We start from the raw sequence: 22,231 nt of genomic DNA on the forward strand, positions 1-22,231 counted from the left end.
CTCCCCCTAACTGGGAGGGGGCCAGAGACAATTACTCGATGCCGACACATCTTTCTAGCTGATTTACACGCTGAAGCCATGTTGCGCTTGGTGATCTCTGACTTTTTCATCCTAACATCGTTGGTACCGACGTGGATAACAATATCTCTATACTCTCTACACTCGCCAGTTTTAGCTTTAGCCAGCACCATCTTCAGATTAGCCTTAACGTCGGTAGCCCTGCCCCCTGGTAAACAGTGTATGATCGCTGGATGATTTGTTTGAAGTCTAATACTGCGGGTAATGAAGTCGCCAATGACTAGAGTTTTCAATTTGTCAGAGCTAATGGTGGGAAGCAGTAGAGACAAGAGAAGGCTCAGCCTCTAACTCCTGCAATCGTTGGTGGCAGTCTGCAAGGGGACGTGTGACACTGATGTGCCGTGTGGTGTGTGCTTCCAAGAGGGTCCCAGAGGTCTAGGGATGTTTTAACTGCCCTACCCCACACCTCCTCCTCGCCATCACATGGCCTCATCACAGCACCATACTCTTCACCCACACGATCCCTAGACACTCCACAAGAGCTAGTGGGATACCCTGACGGAGCCATGTTCAGTGGTGCACACTTCAGGATGGCCTTATCTGTGTTTACTCTTCAAGTGAATTCTAATCTCACTACTCCTCGCCATGGATAGCTTTGACCCCATTGACAGTTGTGTAAAGTACTTAAGTATAAATACTTTAAAGTAATATTTAAGTAATTTACTATTTATATTTTTTACTACTTTTACTTCGCTTAAGAAAATATTGTACTTTTTTCTCCATACATTGTCCTTGACACCAAAAAGTACTCGTTACATTTTGAACGCTTAGCAGGACAAATAGTCAAAATAGTCAAATTCACGCACTTATCAACCGGACATCCCTGGTCATCCCTACTGCCTTTGATCTGGTGGACTCACTAAACACACATGCTTCATTTGTAAATTATGTCTGAATGTTGGAGTGTGCCCGTGGCTTTCCGTAAATAAATTAAAAAATTAAAAAAATCTGTTTTGCTTAATATTAGGAATTTGAAATGATTTATACTTTTACCTTTGATACTTAAATATTTTTTAAACCAAATACTGAGACTTTTATTCAAGTAGAATTTTACTGGGTGATTTTTCCTTTTACTTGAGTCATTTTCTATTAAGGTATCTCTTATTAAGTCTGACCGTTGGGTACTTTTCCCACCACTGCCCTTTGATAATACCTGGAGTGGAGTAGCAGCAAACGTGAAGCCTACTCAGTTAGGGACAGAAATGTTGGACGCCTCTTCTGTAGAAAGCTGTCTTTTACAAGTGTCCTATAGTGATGTTGTTTGTGGGATTAGAATGTGTTCTGTAATAATAGGAAATGCATAACAAATGACATTTCAATAATATCCCCGGAGCTGAGGGATGATCAGTGTCTCAAATGCAACAAGCACTGTGGGTCTTGCGTGTGACGGCACCATCGAAGGATGTGTTTTCATTCAGAATGAGATTAGTAGCTCTGACTGTGAGTGACAGCTGTGTGAGAGTGATGTGGAGTTAACAGACTGTACTGTCCTTTTGATCCATTAACTTGCACCAGATAGGGCAGATTTTCCCTGACAAAACAAATCTGTGTAGAGCTATTGTTAATTGTTCCATCCCAAAGGCCATTATTGTAAGGATGGGAGAGCATAATATACAAGGAAATTCTCAAAGCTGCTAATGACAACCTTGATGACCTTGAACCTAGCCGGGGGTGATTCCGGTGGGGTGCCCCCACCCAGTCAGTGGCAGTGCTGGCAACAGTAGCTGCAGTAACACATGGGGAGGGGGTCACACTCGGACATTCAGAGAGGGGGCATATTATTGTGGCCATGGTGGCACAAAATCAAAGGTCTGACTGCACGGAGAGATGCTTAGAATATGATCACTACGGGGGAACATGTTGTGGGTGTTTCAGGGGAAGGGAGTATATTTGACCTCCATCACCTAGGACCTGACAATGGTTAATCAAATCTCCCCATTTCTTTGCTCAGTTTTGCAGGCCTTCTCATACAACTGCAACTGTATATGCATTCGTAAATCAAGACCTTTCTTGTGTTGGGCTCTAGGATAGTGCAACTGTTGAGTCTATGGTTGTTGTGGGGGAAAGGGGTTGAGTGTGTATGAGTGTGTATGAGTGTGTGTGTGTGTGTGTGTGTGTGTGTGTGTGTGTGTATCCAAACTGTTGCGAGGGAGTAAAAGATGTTAGGGATAATATAGGATAAATCACAATAATTGTTTGCTAAAATAATAATTGCTTGCGATAATGTAATTTTGGTAATGGCGAGACTGGTAAAAATTAAATTATAAATAAATTACCTACATTACTACAAATATTAATAGCTAATTATGGAAAATAATGATAAAAAAAAAAATATATATATATACAGTATATACATTTTTTTAATGGCTATATATAATACAAATCAAGGTGAGGGCGATGGAAATGCATTTGGCGGTTGATTTGCTCCATTCTGTGGGTGGCACTGTGTGTTCTTTTCGAAGGATGGGTCCCTGTGTCTTCGGGGCCATGGGATCCGGAGGGGCGGGGGTGATCTGCCAGGCATTGGGATGACAACCCAACTCGGGATGAGGAGGGGTTTTAGTGGGTGGAATAGTGGGGACCAATTGGAGGTTTACTTAGTAGCAATGCAAATATCCTGGTACAGCTAAATTGACACCCAATCATCATGTTCATTTTTAATGGTACGTTTACAGACATATATTTTGATAAATAGAATTGAAACTTGCGTCTCATTATGGTAAGTGGTGAAATAAGTATAGCCAGTTATAATTGTAATGGCTTAGCAGATAATACGTAAAGACAATCAGTATTTACCTGGCAAAAAGAGAAGGAATATAATATCTATTGTTTACAGGAAACTCATTCAACAATTTTAGATGAAGTTTTGGGGAAAAAGGACTGGGGGGAAATATATTTCTCCCATGGGAAAGAAACTCAAAAGGGGTGATGATATTAATTAACAGTCATTTTGATCTAAATGTGCAAATTGTCCAAACAGATCCTCAAGGTAGATGGATAATTTTAAACATGTTATTGGACAATAAACATATGGCTTATTAACCTATATGGTCCGAATAATGATGATCCAATCTTCTTTGAAAATATATACAAGAATTTATCAACTCTACAAGCAACACTAGACTGTATTATTATGGTGGGGGATTTTAATACGGTTTTAAATACCTCTATGGACCGTAAAGGAAATCACACTACAAACTATCACCCTCAGGCACTTAAGGAAATCATGAATGTCATGGATATATTGGAATTTGTGAATATATGGAGGCTTAAATACCCTGACCTAGTGAGATATGCATGGCAGAGGCTTTATCAAGCTAGTCATCTTGATTACTTTCTAATGTCATTCTCTCTGGCACCAAAAGTTTAAAAAGTGTCGATAGGGGACAGAATGCGGTCGGATCATCACATAATTAGCATAGATATGTTACTCTTACAGAATTTCCACATGGGCGAGGATATTGGACATTTAATCAAAGCCTACTGGATGATAACTTGTTTATAACTAGCACAGAATAATTTATAATGGACTTTTCCCGACATAACATAGGTACAGCAGATCCCTTTATTGTATGGGACACTTTTAAATGTGCCTTTAGAGGCCATGCAATTCAGTACTCATCTATAAAACAAATGCAATTTAGAGATAAAGAGTCCATATTAACAAAGGAAATAGAGGGACTAACAGTGCAGGCAGATAGCAATAAAAACGGTACCATAGAGGCACAGAATAAGTTTAGAGGAAAAACAAAAAGAAATGGAGGAATTTTTTCAAGAAAGATCCAGTGTAATATATTATAAAATAAAGCAAACTGGATGGAATATGGGGATAAATGCACCAAATTATTTTTCAATCTTCGATATAGAAATGCTTCCCCCAAAAATGTATTGAAACTTGTTACAGATGATGGAGTCTGGCATGATTCACCGAACAATATTTTGAAAGAGGAAGTAAAGTACTTTAAGAATATGTTTTCGTTTCAGTCTCTTCCATCTCCACCAATCAAAGCTAATTGTATGGATTTGTTTCCTATTAATAATGTAAAATGAACATCTGTACAGAAAGACTTATGTGAAGGCCAAATTACAGAGGAGGAACTTCATGATGCAATTAAAGCCTTTAAGTCTGGGAAAACTCCAGGTCTGGATGGCATAGAAGTGGAAGAATAACAAACTTTTTTTATATACCCAGAGGACCATTATTAGCATGTTTTAACCACTCCTATATAAATGGTAGATTATCGGACACGCAACAAGAAGGTCTGATTTCATTATTACTGAAACAGGATTCAAGTGGTATATATTGTATAAAGATCCAGTCCATAAAAAAATCGGAGGCCTCTTACACTTCAGTGTTGTGATGCAAAAAATTATAGCTAAATGATTGGCGCATGGAATTAAAAAGGTATTGTCAGAAATTATTAATCCTAATCAGACGTGTTTTTTACATGGTTGATACATTGGAGGTAATATAAGACAAATACTGGGAACAATAGAATACTATGAAATATCGGGGAAACCAGTCCTCGTTTTCATAGCTGATTTTGAAAAGGCTTTTGATAAAGTACATCTGGAGTTTGGCCTAGAATATTTCAATTTTGTAGAATCTCTTATAAAATTGGTTAAAGTTATGTGTAAAATAGTAAATAATGTCTACATGTCAGAAAGTTTTAAACTGTCAAGAGGAGTAAAACAAGGTTGTCCACTATCGGCATATCTATTTATTATTGCCATCTAAATGTTAGCTGTTAAAATTAGATCTAACAATAATATTAAGGGTTTAGAAATCTGTGGCTTAAAAACAAAGGTGTCATGGTACGCTGATGATTTATGTTTTCTTTTATAATCACAGTTAGAATCCCTCCACAGCCTCATAGAGGATCTAGATACTTTTGCTAACCTCTCTGGATTAGAACCAAATTATGATAAGTGAACTATATTATGTATTGGATCACAAAGAATGCAACTTTTACATTACCGTGTAGTTTACCAATAAAATGGTCTGACAGGGATGTGGACATACTCGGTGTACATGTCCCGAAAGAAAGAAATAATCTCACTCCACTATATTTTAATAGAAAGTTAGCAAAAATAGATAAGCTCTTCCTACCATGGAAAAGAAAATACCAGTCTATTTGTGGAAAAATCTCCATGATTAACTCTTTAGTCATATCACAGTTTATCTATTTTTCTTATGGTTTTGTCTACACCTAGTGACCTGCTTTTTAAATTATATGAACAAAAAATATTCAATTTTATTTGGAATGGCAAGCCAGACAAAATTAAACTGGTCTATTTATGTAACGAATATGAATTTGGAGGGCAGAAATGATTAAATATTAAAGCATTAGACCTCTCACTAAAGGCATCAGTCATACAAAATGAATACTTAAATATGAAATGGTTCTCAAGTAAATTAGTAAGAATGTCACACCCCATGTTCAAGAATGGCCTTTTTCCCCTTTATTCAGATTACAACTGCTCACATTTGATTATTTGAAAATGAAATCCTCTCTACAAAATATGGCTCTTTTTTAAACAAGCCTTAGAAAGTTGGTTGCATTTTCAGTTTAATCCACCTGAAAGGACAGAACAAATAATACAAAAAATATTTGTGGTTAAACTCAAATATACTAATTGATAGAAATAATGTATTTTTTTATTAAAAAAGTTATACTTTTTGTAAATAATATCATTAACAGGACTGGTGGAGTTATGTCACACATGCAGCTAACACAGGCATATGGAAATGTCTGCTCTACCCAAAATTACAACCAACTAATTGCAGCAATACCACAAAAATGGAAGAGGCAAGTAGAAGGGGGAAAGAGTAAGGAACTTGTATGTCGACCCTGCATTAAAGACCATAAATGGTCAAAGAAAATTGTGATAAATAAAAATATATACCAATTTCATTTAAGGACCAAGAAATTGACAGCTGTGCCATATAAATTGCTAAATAGTTTGGGAGAGATATTCGATGTACCGATTCCATGGCACATGGTTCATGAAAACAACGCCGGATTCAAAACTTCAAATTTAAATTATTATTCAAAATTCTTGCAACCAATATAATGTTATATACATGGGGGAAACAATCTTCCCAGTTCTGCAGATTTTGCTGCGAGGAGGCAGTCATTAGATAATTTATTTTGGTACTGTCCATATGTAGCTCGTTTTTGGTCACAGGTCCAAGAATGGCTGAAGAATTGCAACATTTACCTAGAACTAATGCTGCAGATAGCAATACTGGGTGATTTGAAAAGTCATAGTCAATCGATCAATAATACAATAATTATTTTAGCAAAAATGTTTATCTTTAATTTACAGTCTGTAGAAGCTATGAGATTAGAAAGGTTCAGTACTTTTCTGAAGAATCACAGCACAGTTGAAAAATATATGGCAAATAGAAATCCAAAATGGATGGTGTTAAGAGAAAGATGGGAGGGGTTGAATGAAGCTGAAGGTTGGGACTAATAACAACAAGATAACCAATGTAAAACATACAGGGTCTGTAAAATGTGTATAGGTTCAGAAATGTTGAAATAGCACAGTTACAAATAGAACTGGATGGACATCAGAAATAGAGGAAGGACTAAAAACGATGGACTATGATACGTATAAACTGAAGGTAGAAGCCTAAGTGTTATTGTTTATTAGTTTACTTCAATTGTGGGAAGGGTGGTAGGGTTTGCGGGGAATAATAAAGGTATATTCTAAAAAAAAGTGTGCATATGTATGTATGTATATCTGAATGTGTATGTATGTACAGATGAAGTCAGAAGTTTACATACACCTTAGCCAAAAACATGTTAACTCAGTTTTTCACAATTCCTGACATTAAATCCTCATAAAAATGACCTGTCTTAGGCCAATTAGGATCACCACTTTATTTTAAGAATGTGAAATGTCAGAATAATAGTAGAGAAAATGATTAATTTCAGCTTTTATTTCTTTCATCACATTCCCAGTGAGCCAGAAGTTTAAATGCACTCAATTAGTATTTGGTAGCATTGCCTTTAAATGGTTTAACTTTGGTCAAACGGTTTGGGTGTTCTTCCACAAGCTTCCCACAATAAGTTGGGTGAATTTTGGTCCATTCCTCCTGACAGAGCTGGTGTAACTGAGTCAGATTTGTAGGCCTCCTTGCTCGCACACGTTTTTTCAGTTCTGCCCACACATTTTCTATAGGATTGAGGTCAGGGCTTTGTGATGGACACTCCAATATCTTGACTTAGTTGTATTTAAGCCATTTTGCCACAACTTTGGAGGTATTCTTGGGGTCATTGTTCATTTGGAAGACCCATTTGGGACCAAGCTTTAACTTCCTGACTGATGTCTTGAGATGTTGCTTCAATATATCCACATAAGAGTCGGCTTTCTATTCCGCAACAAAGCCTCCTTCACTCAAGCCGCCAAGCTTACCCTAGTAAAACTGACTATCCTACCGATCCTCGACTTCGGCGATGTCATCTACAAAATGGCTTCCAACACTCTACTCAGCAAACTGGATGCAGTCTATCACAGTGCCATCCGTTTTGTCACTAAAGCACCTTATACTACCCACCACTGCGACTTGTATGCTCTAGTCGGCTGGCCCTCGCTACATATTCGTCGCCAGACCCACTGGCTCCAGGTCATCTACAAGTCTATGCTAGGTAAAGCTCCGCCTTATCTCAGCTCACTGGTCACGATGGCAACACCCATCCGTAGCACGCGCTCCAGCAGGTGTATCTCACTGATCATCCCTAAAGCCAACACCTCATTTGGCCGCCTTTCGTTCCAGTACTCTGCTGCCTGTGACTGGAACGAATTGCAAAAATCGCTGAAGTTGGAGACTTTCATCTCCCTCACCAACTTCAAACATCAGCTATCTGAGCAGCTAACCGATCGCTGCAGCTGTACATAGTCTATTGGTAAATAGCCCACCCTTTTCACCTACCTCATCCCCGTACTGTTTTTATTTATTTACTTTTCTGCTCTTCTGCACACCAATATCTCTACCTGTACATGACCATCTGATCTTTTATCACTCCAGTGTTAATCTGCAAAATTGTAATTATTTGCCTACCTCCTCATGCCTTTTGCACACATTGTATATAGACCCCCCCTTCGTTTTCTACTGTGTTATTGACTTGTTAATTGTTTACTCCATGTGTAACTCTTTGTTGTATGCTCACACTGCTATGCTTTATCTTGGCCAGGTCGCAGTTGCAAATGAGAACTTGTTCTCAACTAGCCTACCTGGTTAAATAAAGGTGAAATAAATAAAATAAAATAAAAATAATTGTCTTTGCTCATGTTGCCATCTATTTTGTGAAGTGCACCAGTCCCTCCTGCAGCAATGCACCCCCACAACATGATGCTGCCACACCGTGCTTCATGGTTGGGATGGTGTTCTTCGGCTTGCAAGCCTCCCCCTTTTTTCCCCCTAACATAATGATGGTCATTATGGCCAAACAGTTCCATTTTTGTTTCATCAGAGGACCAGAGGACATTTCTCCAAAAAGTACGATCTTTGCCCCCATGTGCAGTTGCAAACCGTAGTCTGGCTTTTTTATGCTGGTTTTGGAGCAGTGGCTTCTTCCTTGCTGAACGGCCTTTGAGGTTATGTCGATATAAGACTCGTTTTACTGTGGATATAGATACTTTTTTACCTGTTTCCTCCAGCATCTTCACAAGGTCCTTTGCTGTTGTTCTACGATTGATTTGCACTTTTTGCACCAAAGTATATTCATCTCTAGGAGACAGAACGTGTCTCCTTCCTGAGTGGTATGATGGCTGTGTGGTCCCATGGTGTTTATACTTTCGTGCTATTGTTTGTACAGATGAACGTTGTACCTCCAGGCGTTTGGAAATTGCTCCCATGGATGAACCAGACTTGTGGAGGTCTACAATTTATCTTGGTTGATTTCTTTTGATTTTCCCATGATGTCAAGCAGAGTCACTGAGTTTGAAGGTAGGCCTTGAAATACATCCACAGGTACACCTCCAATTGACTCAAATGATGTCAAGTAGCCTATCAGAAGCATCTAAAGCCATGACATAATTTTCTGGAATGTTTAAAGGCACAGTTCACTTAGTGTATGTTAACTTCTGACCCACTGGAATTGTGATAAATAAATAATCTGTCTGCAAACAATTGTTGGAAAAATGACTTGTGTCATGCACAAAGTAGATGTCCTAACCGACTTGCCAAACTATAGTTTGTTAACAAGAATTTTGTGGAGTGGTTGAAAAACTAGATTTAATGACTCCAAGCTAAGTGTATGTAAACTTCTGACTTCAACTGTATGTGTATATGTATGAATGTTTACATATATATATATATATTTGGGTATGTATGTGTATGTACTGTATGTACTGTATGTATGTATATGGATATATATATATTTACCCAACAATTATATGGGGGATTGGAAATTATTTAGACAATTACATTGATGGAAGCAACAATCTATCCTCAATATTAAAGCTGATCCACCCCCTAAAAATAAACAAAAAAGAAAAAGGTAAAAAGAAAATAAATAAAGGAGTCTGTCCTACGTATTCCAATGACTCACCCTCCCTACCCACCACCCCTTCCCTCCTTTTCCCTCTGTGTCAGCAGCCTTCAGCCATCCTCTCAGTGTCTCTGTCTCCCACCACGCTGGCCATTAACACTCTGCTATTATAAATCAATGCAATTATGTGGAGAGGGTTAAATAGAGGGAGGGCTCCCCTGTGTATTCACTCTGATTTATGATAGAGCTATTCTCTGCTCACTTAAGATGCCCCTGGGCTTAAGAAATTAAAGGGTCCCAAGCAAAGCATCTGCTGCCCTCAGACAAAACACGTGGGAGAATGTTTGGGTGAATGCACAATAAGCATTTGTCAAGCTCTCCCTTTTAAATACATTTGTGAGGCTTGGGTTGGACTTTTTGAGGTTGATATTTGAGAGAGGAACTATTCTAAGATCAATGGGTTTTTTTGAGCGGGGAATTCATTGGAGAGACCGTGTGTATCTGTGTGTGTGTAAATATGTTAGGGACCTTGAGGGCTTTCCATTGGCCAAAATGTATTACCGGTGTATAGAATGGTTTGTTTCTCTGTCATTTGTTTTGGGGCAGACAGTGTCATTTATGGATGCAAAAAAGGATTAAACATAATTTTAACTTGCTTTCTCTGTCCATTCCAGGCAGTGCAACAAGACGTCCATTGGCAGCGACAGCTGCGACCTGATGTGCTGTGGGCGAGGCTACAACCCCTACACAGAGAAGCTGGTGGAACGCTGCCACTGCAAGTACCACTGGTGCTGCTATGTCACATGTAAGAAGTGTGAGAGGATTGTGGAGAGATACGTCTGCAAATGAGTCCATGTTGTCTACTTCATCCATCCAGTCTCTGGGCTGGGGCCACAGATAACCAAAGCACTACGTTTCCAAGATGGCTTACTTTTGTCTTAAGCTTTAGCATGTATATTTGGACAAGAAACCGTTTATTTTTGTTCATAATTCTTTATTAAACTCTGACCCACAAGCTGGACTAAAAAGTTAAACATTTTTATGAACGTGGACAAATGGGTGTTGTGACAATGCCTATCGGTTTACGTGAAGACCACCGTCCTCAAGGGGTTTTTTCTTTCCTTACACTTTCCTTACACTTGCTATACTTGGATATCAAAAGTCTATTTTCATATACCTTTATTAAAATAAATTATATTGGATGTTTGTTTTTTTGTACTTCTGGTCACGCTCTGATGTTGACGTTCACCGTTTCCACGGAGTTCAAAGGGTTCTGAAGGATCCGTATTTTTTATTGCTCAAATCATACTTGTTTTTTCAAGAGAGAAAGACACGCAAAGAAAGAGAGGAAAAAGGTACAAAACACACAAAGGGAACTTCAAGTACTTTCAGTCATGGAACATTTTTTGTAACTGGTGTTGAACTGTGGACACTTGAACTCGAATGGGGACTCGCCTGCAGACAGAAAGTTCTGTGTACATCCTCAGAAAAAGGAAAAAGAACTCCCAGTGTTAGAAACAGCACATCATCCCTATAATGTCTGACATGCAGGTAGTCCAAAGCCTAACGCTCAGAGCATGTGAACAGAACACATCGGTCTCATATAATCCTGTGTTATTATGAACCACTCTTGAGTGGATGTACATACTGTCTTTTTGTATGCTGAATTAAATAATTAAATATTTATAAACTAATTAAAGAATCTTTACCAAGCTCTTTCAAAATGTCCCAAGACCGCACATTATCAGCATCATCATCATCATCATGGTGAAAAACTTGATGGTCATTTAGAAAAAACTTGTCAAGACAACTACATAATCTCACAAGTTGATGTTTTTGGAATAGACTAGCTATATTTCTTCCCCTCGAAGCATTACTGTTTTAATCTCCAAGTGTTAAGAAAATAAACATTTCACACAATCATCTGTGAACCTATGATAAATGAACACACTTGTGATGTGTTGTAGTGTTTCATCTCAAGGCCAATTGGGATCAACCTCTCAATTACAAAATACCTGGGAAACTGTTTGTTTGGACATTCCTCACTGTCACAAAGACCATTGTAAGAAAGCTTTAATTCTATCACAGGTTTAGCCTAACGCTCATATGAATTAGGTGAGATCTTGGAAGTGGTTAAACCTCCAATTAAAAAACAAAATAAATCTAATTTATTTGAATACAAAGGGTTAGGTTGTTACTAAAAGGAAGTATTACCCTCTGACCAAACGTTGTGTTGCCTTGTGGTTCTCATGATTCTTAACAGACACAAATAGCTAGTGAGGGCTTGAAGCTAAGCATCTTGGCCAATGCTGTGCTCTGACACATTGAGGCTCCAACCTGCACAAGCCGAACACATGTACCACTATTGACCTAGCCTGCCCATGGGGGCACAGATGCTGCCAACACAGCTACAGCAATATAGAACAGCAGGGGAAGTATGTTTAATAGAACGCAATCGTTGGTACATGAGCTTTTTGGAGGCCTTTTATGAGCTCGGTTTGTGTTTGCAGCGGTCAATAGCTGCTAACAAATTGGTGTATAGGCATGTTTTAACTGATTCAAGTCTTTCTATTTGAGGAATTATGAGAAATGTACAGCGGAGTGGATTCCAGATACACTGGCGTGTTTGAGTGGTAAGGCGAAAGTAGCCGACTGTAAACGGAAGTCGACAGTAAAGTCAGGGGAAGTACAAATGCACCGACAGCAAGTTGGACAACTTCTGCTGTTTATAGGAAACGTTACAATGCGAGACATGGCAGGGTAGCCTAGTGGTTAGAGTGTTGGACTAGCAACTGGAAGGTGACAAGGTACAAATCTGTCAATCTACCCCTGAACAGGCAGTTAAACCACTGTTCATAGGCCATCATTGAAATTAAGAATTTGTTGTTAACTGACTTGCCTAGTTAAATAAAGGAAAAATAAAAATGGCCTTTGTTATTGTCGATAAAGGTGATGTTATCAAAATTACACTTCTACACAAATCTAAACATGATCAACATGTTCTAAAGAATTCATATTTTGATGATAAGGAAATGAGATACCATGCCAAGCTCTTTCTAACATTCACAGGACTTGTTTTGTATTTTTGTGATGGTTTTCTCAAAATATTAGCAGGTAGTGAGTCCACAGGCTGCTAGAATGAGAACATACAGAGCCCTCCGTAATTATTGGCACAGTGAAGCATTTTGTCTTCTTTTGGCTCTGTACTACAGCACTTTAGATTTGAAATTATACGGCGATGAGGTTAAAGTGCAGACTGTCAGCTTTAATTTCAGGTTATTTTCATCCATATCGGGTCAACCGTTTAGGAATTACAGCAAAACTATCAACAAGGCAAGGGGTGAATACATTGAAGTGTCTGAAATATACAATATTTGTTTAAGACTTACTACATGATTCCAAATGTGTTATTTCATAGTTTTGACGTCTTCACTACCATTCTACAATGTAGAAAATAGTAAAAAATAAAGAAAAACCCTTGAATGACTAGGTGTGTCCAAACTTTTGACTAACACGCAATGATTGCATCAAGCTTGTGACACTACAAATTTGTTGGATGCATTTGCTGTTTGTTTTGGTTGTGTTTCAGATTATTTTGTGCCCAATAGAAATTAATAGTAAATAATGTATTGTGTCACTTTGGAATCATTTACATTGTAAATAAGAATAGCATATGTTTCTAAACACTTCTAAACATGTACATTAATGTGGATGCTAGCATGATTACGGATAGTCCTGAAATGAATCGTCAATAATGATGAGTGAGAAAGTTACAGATGCACAAATATCATACCCACCAAAAAATGCTAGCCTCCCCTGTTACTTGCCATTACTTCATGCCTTGTACCTTCCTCATTATTATTTGTGATTGTGCAACATGGAATTATAACAGATGTGATTAAATGGAGTCCACAAAGATTATTCCTGTATGGTAATTGATTGCATGTCATCATCACTATAGACTGCATTGAATTTCTTTAATTCAAATCAAATCAAATCAAATCAAATTTATTTGTCACATACACATGGTTAGCAGATGTTAATGCGAGTGTAGCAAAATGCTTGTGCTTCTAGTTCCGACAATGCAGTAATAACGAACAAGTAATCTAACTAACAATTCAAAAAAAACTACTGTCTTATACACAGTGTAAGGGGATAAAGAATATGTACATAAGGATATATGAATGAGTGATGGTACAGAGCAGCATAGGCAAGATACAGTAGATGATATCGAGTACAGTATATACATATGAGATGAGTATGTAAACCAAGTGGCATAGTTAAAGTGGCTAGTGATACATGTATTACATAAGGATGCAGTCGATGATATAGAGTACAGTATCTACGTATGCATATGAGATGAATAATGTAGGGTAAGTAACATTATATAAGGTAGCATTGTTTAAAGTGGCTAGTGATATTTACATCATTTCCCATCAATTCCCATGATTAAAGTGGCTGGAGTAGAGTCAGTGGCATTGACAGTGTGTTGGCAGTAGCCACTCAATGTTAGTGGTGGCTGTTTAACAGTCTGATGGCCTTGAGATAGAAGCTGTTTTTCAGTCTCTCGGTCCCAGCTTTGATGCACCTGTACTGACCTCGCCTTCTGGATGACAGCGGGGTGAACAGGCAGTGGCTCGGGTGGTTGATGTCCTTGATGATCTTTATGGCCTTCCTGTAGCATCGGGTGGTGTAGGTGTCCTGGAGGGCAGGTAGTTTGCCCCCGGTGATGCGTTGTGCAGACCTCACTACCCTCTGGAGAGCCTTACGGTTGAGGGCGGTGCAGTTGCCATACCAGGCGGTGATACAGCCCGCCAGGATGCTCTCGATTGTGCATCTGTAGAAGTTTGTGAGTGCTTTTGGTGACAAGCCGAATTTCTTCAGCCTCCTGAGGTTGAAGAGGCGCTGCTGCGCCTTCCTCACGATGCTGTCTGTGTGAGTGGACCAATTCAGTTTGTCTGTGATGTGTATGCCGAGGAACTTAAAACTTGCTACCCTCTCCACTACTGTTCCATCGATGTGGATGGGGGGGTGTTCCCTCTGCTGTTTCCTGAAGTCCACAATCATCTCCTTAGTTTTGTTGACGTTGAGTGTGAGGTTATTTTCCTGACACCACACTCCGAGGGCCCTCACCTCCTCCCTGTAGGCCGTCTCGTCGTTGTTGGTAATCAAGCCTACCACTGTTGTGTCGTCCGCAAACTTGATGATTGAGTTGGAGGCGTGCGTGGCCACGCAGTCGTGGGTGAACAGGGAGTACAGGAGAGGGCTCAGAACGCACCCTTGTGGGGCCCCAGTGTTGAGGATCAGCGGGGAGGAGATGTTGTTGCCTACCCTCACCACCTGGGGGCGGCCCGTCAGGAAGTCCAGTACCCAGTTGCACAGGGCGGGGTCGAGACCCAGGGTCTCGAGCTTGATGACGAGCTTGGAGGGTACTATGGTGTTGAATGCCGAGCTGTAGTCGATGAACAGCATTCTCACATAGGTATTCCTCTTGTCCAGATGGGTTAGGGCAGTGTGCAGTGTGGTTGAGATTGCATCGTCTGTGGACCTATTTGGGCGGTAAGCAAATTGGAGTGGGTCAAGGGTGTCAGGTAGGGTGGAGGTGATATGGTCCTTGACTAGTCTCTCAAAGCACTTCATGATGACCGATGTGAGTGCTACGGGGCGGTAGTCGTTTAGCTCAGTTACCTTAGCTTTCTTGGGAACAGGAACAATGGTGGCCCTCTTGAAGCATGTGGGAACAGCAGACTGGTATAGGGATTGGTTGAATATGTCCGTAAACACACCGGCCAGCTGGTCTGCGCATGCTCTGAGGGCGCGACTGGGGATGCCGTCTGGGCCTGCAGCCTTGCGAGGGTTAACACGTTTAAATGTCTTACTCACTTCGGCTGCAGTGAAGGAGAGACCGCATGTTTTCGTTGCAGGCCGTGTCAGTGGCACTGTATTGTCCTCAAAGCGGGCAAAAAAGTTGTTTAGTCTGCCTGGGAGCAAGACATCCTGGTCCGTGACTGGGCTGGGTTTCTTCCTGTAGTCCGTGATTGACTGTAGACCCTGCCACATGCCTCTTGTGTCTGAGCCGTTGAATTGAGATTCTACTTTGTCTCTGTACTGGCGCTTAGCTTGTTTGATAGCCTTGCGGAGGGAATAGCTGCACTGTTTGTATTCAGTCATGTTACCAGACACCTTGCCCTGATTAAAAGCAGTGGTTCGCGCCTTCAGTTCCACACGAATGCTGCCATCAATCCACGGTTTCTGGTTGGGGAATGTTTTAATCGTTGCTATGGGAACGACATGTTCAACGCACGTTCTAATGAACTCGCACACCGAATCAGCGTATTCGTCAATGTTGTTGGCTGACGCAATACGAAACATCTCCCAGTCCACGTGATGGAAGCAGTCTTGGAGTGTGGAGTCAGCTTGGTCGGACCAGCGTTGGACAGACCTCAGCGTGGGAGCTTCTTGTTTTAGTTTCTGTCTGTAGGCAGGGATCAACAAAATGGAGTCGTGGTCAGCTTTTCCGAAAGGGGGGCGGGGCAGGGCCTTATATGCGACGCGGAAGTTAGAGTAACAATGATCCAGGGTCTTTCCACCCCTGGTTGCGCAATCGATATGCTGATAAAATTTAGGGAGTCTTGTTTTCAGATTAGCCTTGTTAAAATCCCCAGCTACAATGAATGCAGCCTCCGGATAAATCGTTTCCAGTTTGCAGAGAGTTAAATAAAGTTCGTTCAGAGCCATCGATGTGTCTGCTTGGGGGGGGATATATACGGCTGTGATTATAATCGAAGAGAATTCTCTTGGTAGATAATGCGGTCTACATTTGATTGTGAGGAATTCTAAATCAGGTGAACAGAAGGATTTGAGTTCCTGTATGTTTCTTTCATCACACCATGTCACGTTGGCCATAAGGCATACGCCCCCGCCCCTCTTCTTACCAGAAAGATGTTCGTTTCTGTCCGCGCGATGCGTGGAGAAACCCGCTGGCTGCACCGCTTCGGATTGCGTCTCTCCAGTGAGCCACGTTTCCGTGAAACAGAGAACGTTACAGTCTCTGATGTCCCTCTGGAATGCTACCCTTGCTCGGATTTCATCAACCTTGTTGTCAAGAGACTGGACATTGGCAAGAAGAATGCTAGGGAGTGGTGCACGATGTGCCCGTCTCTGGAGTCTGACCAGAAGACCGCTTCGTTTCCCTCTTTTTCTGAGTCGCTTTTTTGGGTCGCTGCATGGGAACCATCCCGTGGCGCTGGTTGTAAGGCAGAACACAGGATCCGCATCGCGAAAAACATATTCTTGGTCGTACTGGTGGTGAGTTGACGCTGATCTTATATTCAGTAGTTCTTCTCGGCTGTATGTGATGAAACCTAAGATGACCTGGGGTACTAGTGTAAGAAATAACACGTAAAAAAACAAAAAACTGCATAGTTTCCTAGGAACGCGAAGCGAGGCGGCCATCTCTGTCGGCGGCCATCTCAACCTTTATGTTGCTTTTGTCAGTAAGCATGTAAAGAACAGCATTTTATTCAATCACATGAATGACAAAGCACTCAGGGTAAGTTACTGGGTAAAAAACATGACAATAATTATACTACACACTACACACTACATGTACATCAGTTCACATAAGTTACAGGGTAAACAATATGCCAGTAATATGCCAAGCACTCAAATGCACTTGGTATTGAACCCACGACTGTTGTCTGGGGTACTTCAAATCAAATCTAGTATAATTTCATATGTCACATGTTTTGTAAACAACAGGTGTGGACTAACAGTGAAATGCTTACTTACAGGCCCTTCCCAACAATACAGAGACAAAGAAAGTAGAGAAATAATAGAACAATAAAACACGTAACAATAACGTAATAGTAGATACACAATGAGTAACGTTAACTTGGCATTATACAAGGGTTACCAGTACAAAGTCGATGTGCTGTGATACGAGGAAATTGAGTTATATATGTACATATAACTAGGAATAAAGTGACAGATAATGAACAGTAGCAGCAGTGTATGTGATGAGTCAAAAAAGGTTGTGCAAAAAAAGTCAATGCAGATAGTCCGGCTAGCTATTTGGTTAATTTAGCAGTCGTATGCCTTGGGGGTAGAAGCTGTTCAGGGTCCTGTTGGTTCCAAACTTGGTGCATTGGTACCGCTTGCCATGTGGTAGCAGAGAGAATAGTATAGGTGGCTGGAGTCTTTCACCATTTTTAGGGCCTTCCTCTGACACTGCCTAGTATAGATGTTCTGGATGGCAGGGAGCTCAGCCCCAGTGATGTACTGGGCTGTACGCAATACTCTCTGTAGCGCCTTGTGGTCAGATGCCAAGTGGTTGCCATACCAATCGGTGATGCACCCAGTCAAGATACTCTCAATGGGGCAGGTGTAAAACATTTTGAGGACCTGAGGACCCATGCCAAATCTTTTCAATGTCTTGAGGGGGAGAGGTGTTTTCGTTCCCTCTCCACGACTGTGTCGGTGTGTTTGGACCGTGATAGATCCTTAGTGATGTGGACTACCGCCCTGTCGATGATGAGTGCTTGGCCTTCTGTTTCCTGTAGTCCACGATCAGCTCCATTGTCTTGCTGACGTTGAGGGAGAAGTTGATGTCCTGGCACCACACTACCTGGTCTCTAACTTCCTCCCTATAGGCTGTCTCATCGTTGTTGGAGTTGGGTGAACAGGGAGTAGAGGAGGGGACTAAGCACACACCCATGAGGGGCACCCGTGTTGAGGGTCAGTGTGGCAAATGTGAAATGTGTTGTTGCCTACCCTCACCACCTGGGGATGTCCCATCAGGAAGTCCAGGATCCAGTTGCAGGGGGATGTGTTCAGTCCCATGGTCCTTAGCTTAGTTATGAGCTTGGAGGGCACTATAGTGTTGAACGCTGAGCTATATTCAATAAACAGCATTTTCACATACTGTAGGTGCCTTTTGTCCAAGTGGGAAAGGGCAGTGTGGAGTGCAATAAAGACTGAGTCATCTGCAGATTTGTTAGGGTGGTATGCGAATTGGAGTGGGTCCAGGGTGTCTGGGATGATGGTGTTGATGTGAGCCATGACCAGCCTTTCAAAGCATTTCATGGCTACAGATGTGAGTGCTACGGGGGGATAGCCCTTTAGGCAGGTTACCTTGGTGTTCTTGAGCACAGGGACTATGGTGGTCTGCTTGAAACATGTAAGTCGTACAGACTGGGTCAGAGAGAGGTTGAAAATGTCACTGAAGACACTTGTCAGCAGGTCAGCGCATGTTCTGAGTACACATCCTGGTAATTTGTCTGCTCATTAAGGGTCCATTTCCCGGACACAGATTAAGCCTCTAAGATTGCCAGTGTAGAAATCCCCTAAAATAACCCACATGTAGCTTACAATACGCATTCTATTTTATTCACACTTAATAGACAATCAACAATTTTGCATTTGTTTGGTGACAGCAATATTACATACAAGACAAATTGTAGACTATAACATGGGACACAACATTACATCTAGATAGGTACAGTAGGATATTTCATTTATTTATGTATGTAGTCTTATGTAATTAGATCCTAAGGATGTAAGAATAAAGTAAACATTGCATTGATAATAACCAATGATAGTTGGCGACATCAACCATTTATGAGCATGTAGTGCCTTTTGCTTCCAAAAAAACAGAAGGTTGTCTCGAACAATGCGTTGGTTCCTACTTCAAGTTGCAGTTGGTGAGGAGCAAACGGTTGAAATGTCCAGTCAACTGCAGTCGAAAAATCATGACCTTTGATCACGTGGTTGTTGTAAAGGTCATGCAGTTGACATGTTGTTGCAAGTCGGACAATTTTTATACCATAATGCAACACACTTTGAAAGGCGGTGACCAACGTTGGTCAACATTTTGACAAAAGCGATCCGCTCGAACGCACCTGTGTCCTGTAATCCAGACAAGCCAGTGTCATGGATACATAACCCTCTTTTCATGCTGAGTTAGAACAGTACATACTGTATATAGAAACACAGTGTAGAAGGAGTGAACAATGGACACTATCTACTTAGAATCTTCAAAGGGCGTCCTGTGAACCTATCTGTCAGCATTCTAAAAGCAGTGCCAGCAAGTAAGGATGGACACAATCTGTCGTGATGGGGAATGGGCGTGGGGGGTAAATGGGTGTGGGAGGAGGCTAGCGCGTGGAGAGCTAGAGTAGAATAGTGAACAGTGAGTCCACTAAAGCCATGCTGTCCTAGACTGTGTGCATTCTGGTCTCATAGACTGGATGTAACATAGAAAATGGAAACCCGGACACTCAAATTAGTATGATATGTTACGTTTGGTATGGTTACATAAGACAGAAGGGTTACTTAGGGCAAAAACTAAAGGAGGGTGGTTGGACTGGGTGGATGGGTAGGCGTATAACACGAATGTCTAGCAACACAAAGGTTGCGTGTTTGAATCTCATCTCGGACAACTTCAGCATTTTAGCAACTTTGCAACTACTTACTACTCTTTAGCTATTTTGCAACTACTAAGCATGTACGATAACCCTTCCCCTAACCTAACTCCTAACTCCTAACCCTACCTTTAACCCTTAACCCTAAGCCTAGCTAACGTTAGCCACCTAGCTAACATTCATGTTAGCCACCTAGCTAAAGTTAGCTAGAATTCGTAACATATCATATGTATTGCAAATTCATAACATATTGTAAGAATTGCAATTCTTAACATATCATACATATTGTAATTCGTAACATATCATACGAACTGTAATTCGTAACATATCATATGAATTGTAATTCGGAACATATCATCCGAAATGGATGAAGGACATCCGCTAATTATCATACTAATTTGAATGTCCTGGATTTTCGTTTACCATGTTACATCTACCCCTGAGTCCATGTTGGTGTGTGTGGGTGTGATGTGAATGGACAGTATATGGCTGTATGTTGACTCTTGACTTGGAGTGCAATAGTAAACACCATCCTTTCACAAGGCCTCCACTTGACCCTTAGAACACAAAGCTAAAGACAGTGGCCTTTTACTAATGGTAACATGAAGGATTTTCCACAGCCTGGCCTTAGAGCCATACGAAGTAGACTATATGTATTTTTGAGCACCTCCAAGACATATTTGATTTGTAATGTACTAATGGTGTAGACCAGGAATTCCAAACTGGGGTATACCAAATAAAAATCTGATTCACATTTAAAAAAATAAAATAATTAATAATAATTAATTCAAAAAATAAATACAAATTCTTCACATTTTCAAACAGTACATTTATATTTTCCAACGGGGCTATAAATTTGGGTGAGGTTTTTTTATCACCTGAGTAGCCTTTTCTCTGCCAAAAATAAAAAGTGTTCAGCAAAATAACAACACAATGTCAGATACAGGAAGCCTAGTCAAATAATTAACATCCAATCACATTAACCGTTACTCTCTTGTGGGAAACCATCTCTCTTGCGCAGACATTTAGAAACAAAACGTGACAATTTAAAAAATAACCCCCGGGAGTTTTTTGAGCGAGAATTAAGACGACTTTCAAATAGTAAGATGTATTAAAGCAACAGATACCATCAATAAGAAGGGGCTAGAAGCATCTTATATGGTGAGCTACCGGGTGGCTAGGAGAGGCAAGCCCCATGCTATTGTGGAGGACTTCATTATTCCTGCTGCTGTGGTTATGGCTGAGACAATGCTGTGGGAAAAGGCCCAAAAAACTATACAGACAATTCCTCCATCAAACAACACTGTTTCAAGACGCATCAGTGACATGGCAGGAGATGTTTTGAAACAATTACTGCTTCGCATACAAGCCAGTGAATTATATGCGTTACAGCTGGATGAGTCAACAGACGTGGTGGGCCTGGCACAGCTCCTGGTATATGTAATTTACATTTATTAAGGAAGACACCATCTTCTGCAAACCACTGGAAACCAGGACAACATGAGAGGATATTTTTTAAAGTACTGGACAGCTTTGTGACATCAAATGGATTTGGTGGTCAAGATGTGTTGGTATCTGTACTGATGGCGCAAAAGCCATGACAGGGAGACATAGTGGAGTGGTAACGCGCGTGCAAGCAGTTGCTTCCGACACCACTTGGGTACACTGCAGCATCCACCGAGAGACTCTTGCTGCCAAGGGAATGCCTGACAGCTTGAAAGACGTTTTGGACACTACAGTGAAAATTGTTAACTTTGTTACAGCAAGGCCGCTGAAGTCTCACATATTTTCTGCATTATGCAATGATATGGGCAGCGAACATGTAACACTTTTACAACATACAGAAGTGCGCTGGTTATCAAGGGGTAAAGTATTGACTTTTTTTTTTAAATTGAGAGACGAGCACAAAGTTTTCTTTACCGACCATAATTTTCCCTTGTCTGACAGCTTGATGACGAGTTTCTCCCACGACAGGCCTATCTAGGGGATGTTTTTTCTCACCTGAATTATCTGAATCTAGATTTACAGGGACTCTCTGCAACTACGTATATTCAATGTGCAGTACAAAATTGAGGCTATGATTAAGAAGTTGGAGCTCTGTTCTGTCTGCATTAACAAGGACAACACACAGGTCTTTCCGTCATTGTATGTTTTTGTGTGTGCAAATGAACTAAAGCTTTTCAGACAATGTCAAATGTGATATAGCGAAGCACCTGAGCGAGCTGGGTG

At 40.7% G+C, this 22,231-nt stretch overlaps 1 protein-coding gene across 1 annotated transcript in view; it reads left to right on the forward strand.

Annotated features, from left to right (window-relative positions):
• LOC109873119 (protein Wnt-11-like) overlaps positions 1-13,502 on the forward strand; it is a 29,894-nt gene extending 16,392 nt beyond the window's left edge. Inside the window, exon 6 of the mRNA XM_020464665.2 lies at positions 10,256-13,502. Within this exon, the coding sequence (XP_020320254.1) occupies positions 10,256-10,430 (175 nt within the window). The 3' untranslated portion in view covers positions 10,431-13,502. The remainder of the gene's footprint in view (positions 1-10,255) is intronic.
• Positions 13,503-22,231: the final 8,729 nt, after the last annotated feature.

This window comes from Oncorhynchus kisutch, linkage group LG28, assembly GCF_002021735.2.
Source record: "Oncorhynchus kisutch isolate 150728-3 linkage group LG28, Okis_V2, whole genome shotgun sequence".
NCBI classification, from domain to species: domain Eukaryota; kingdom Metazoa; phylum Chordata; class Actinopteri; order Salmoniformes; family Salmonidae; genus Oncorhynchus; species Oncorhynchus kisutch.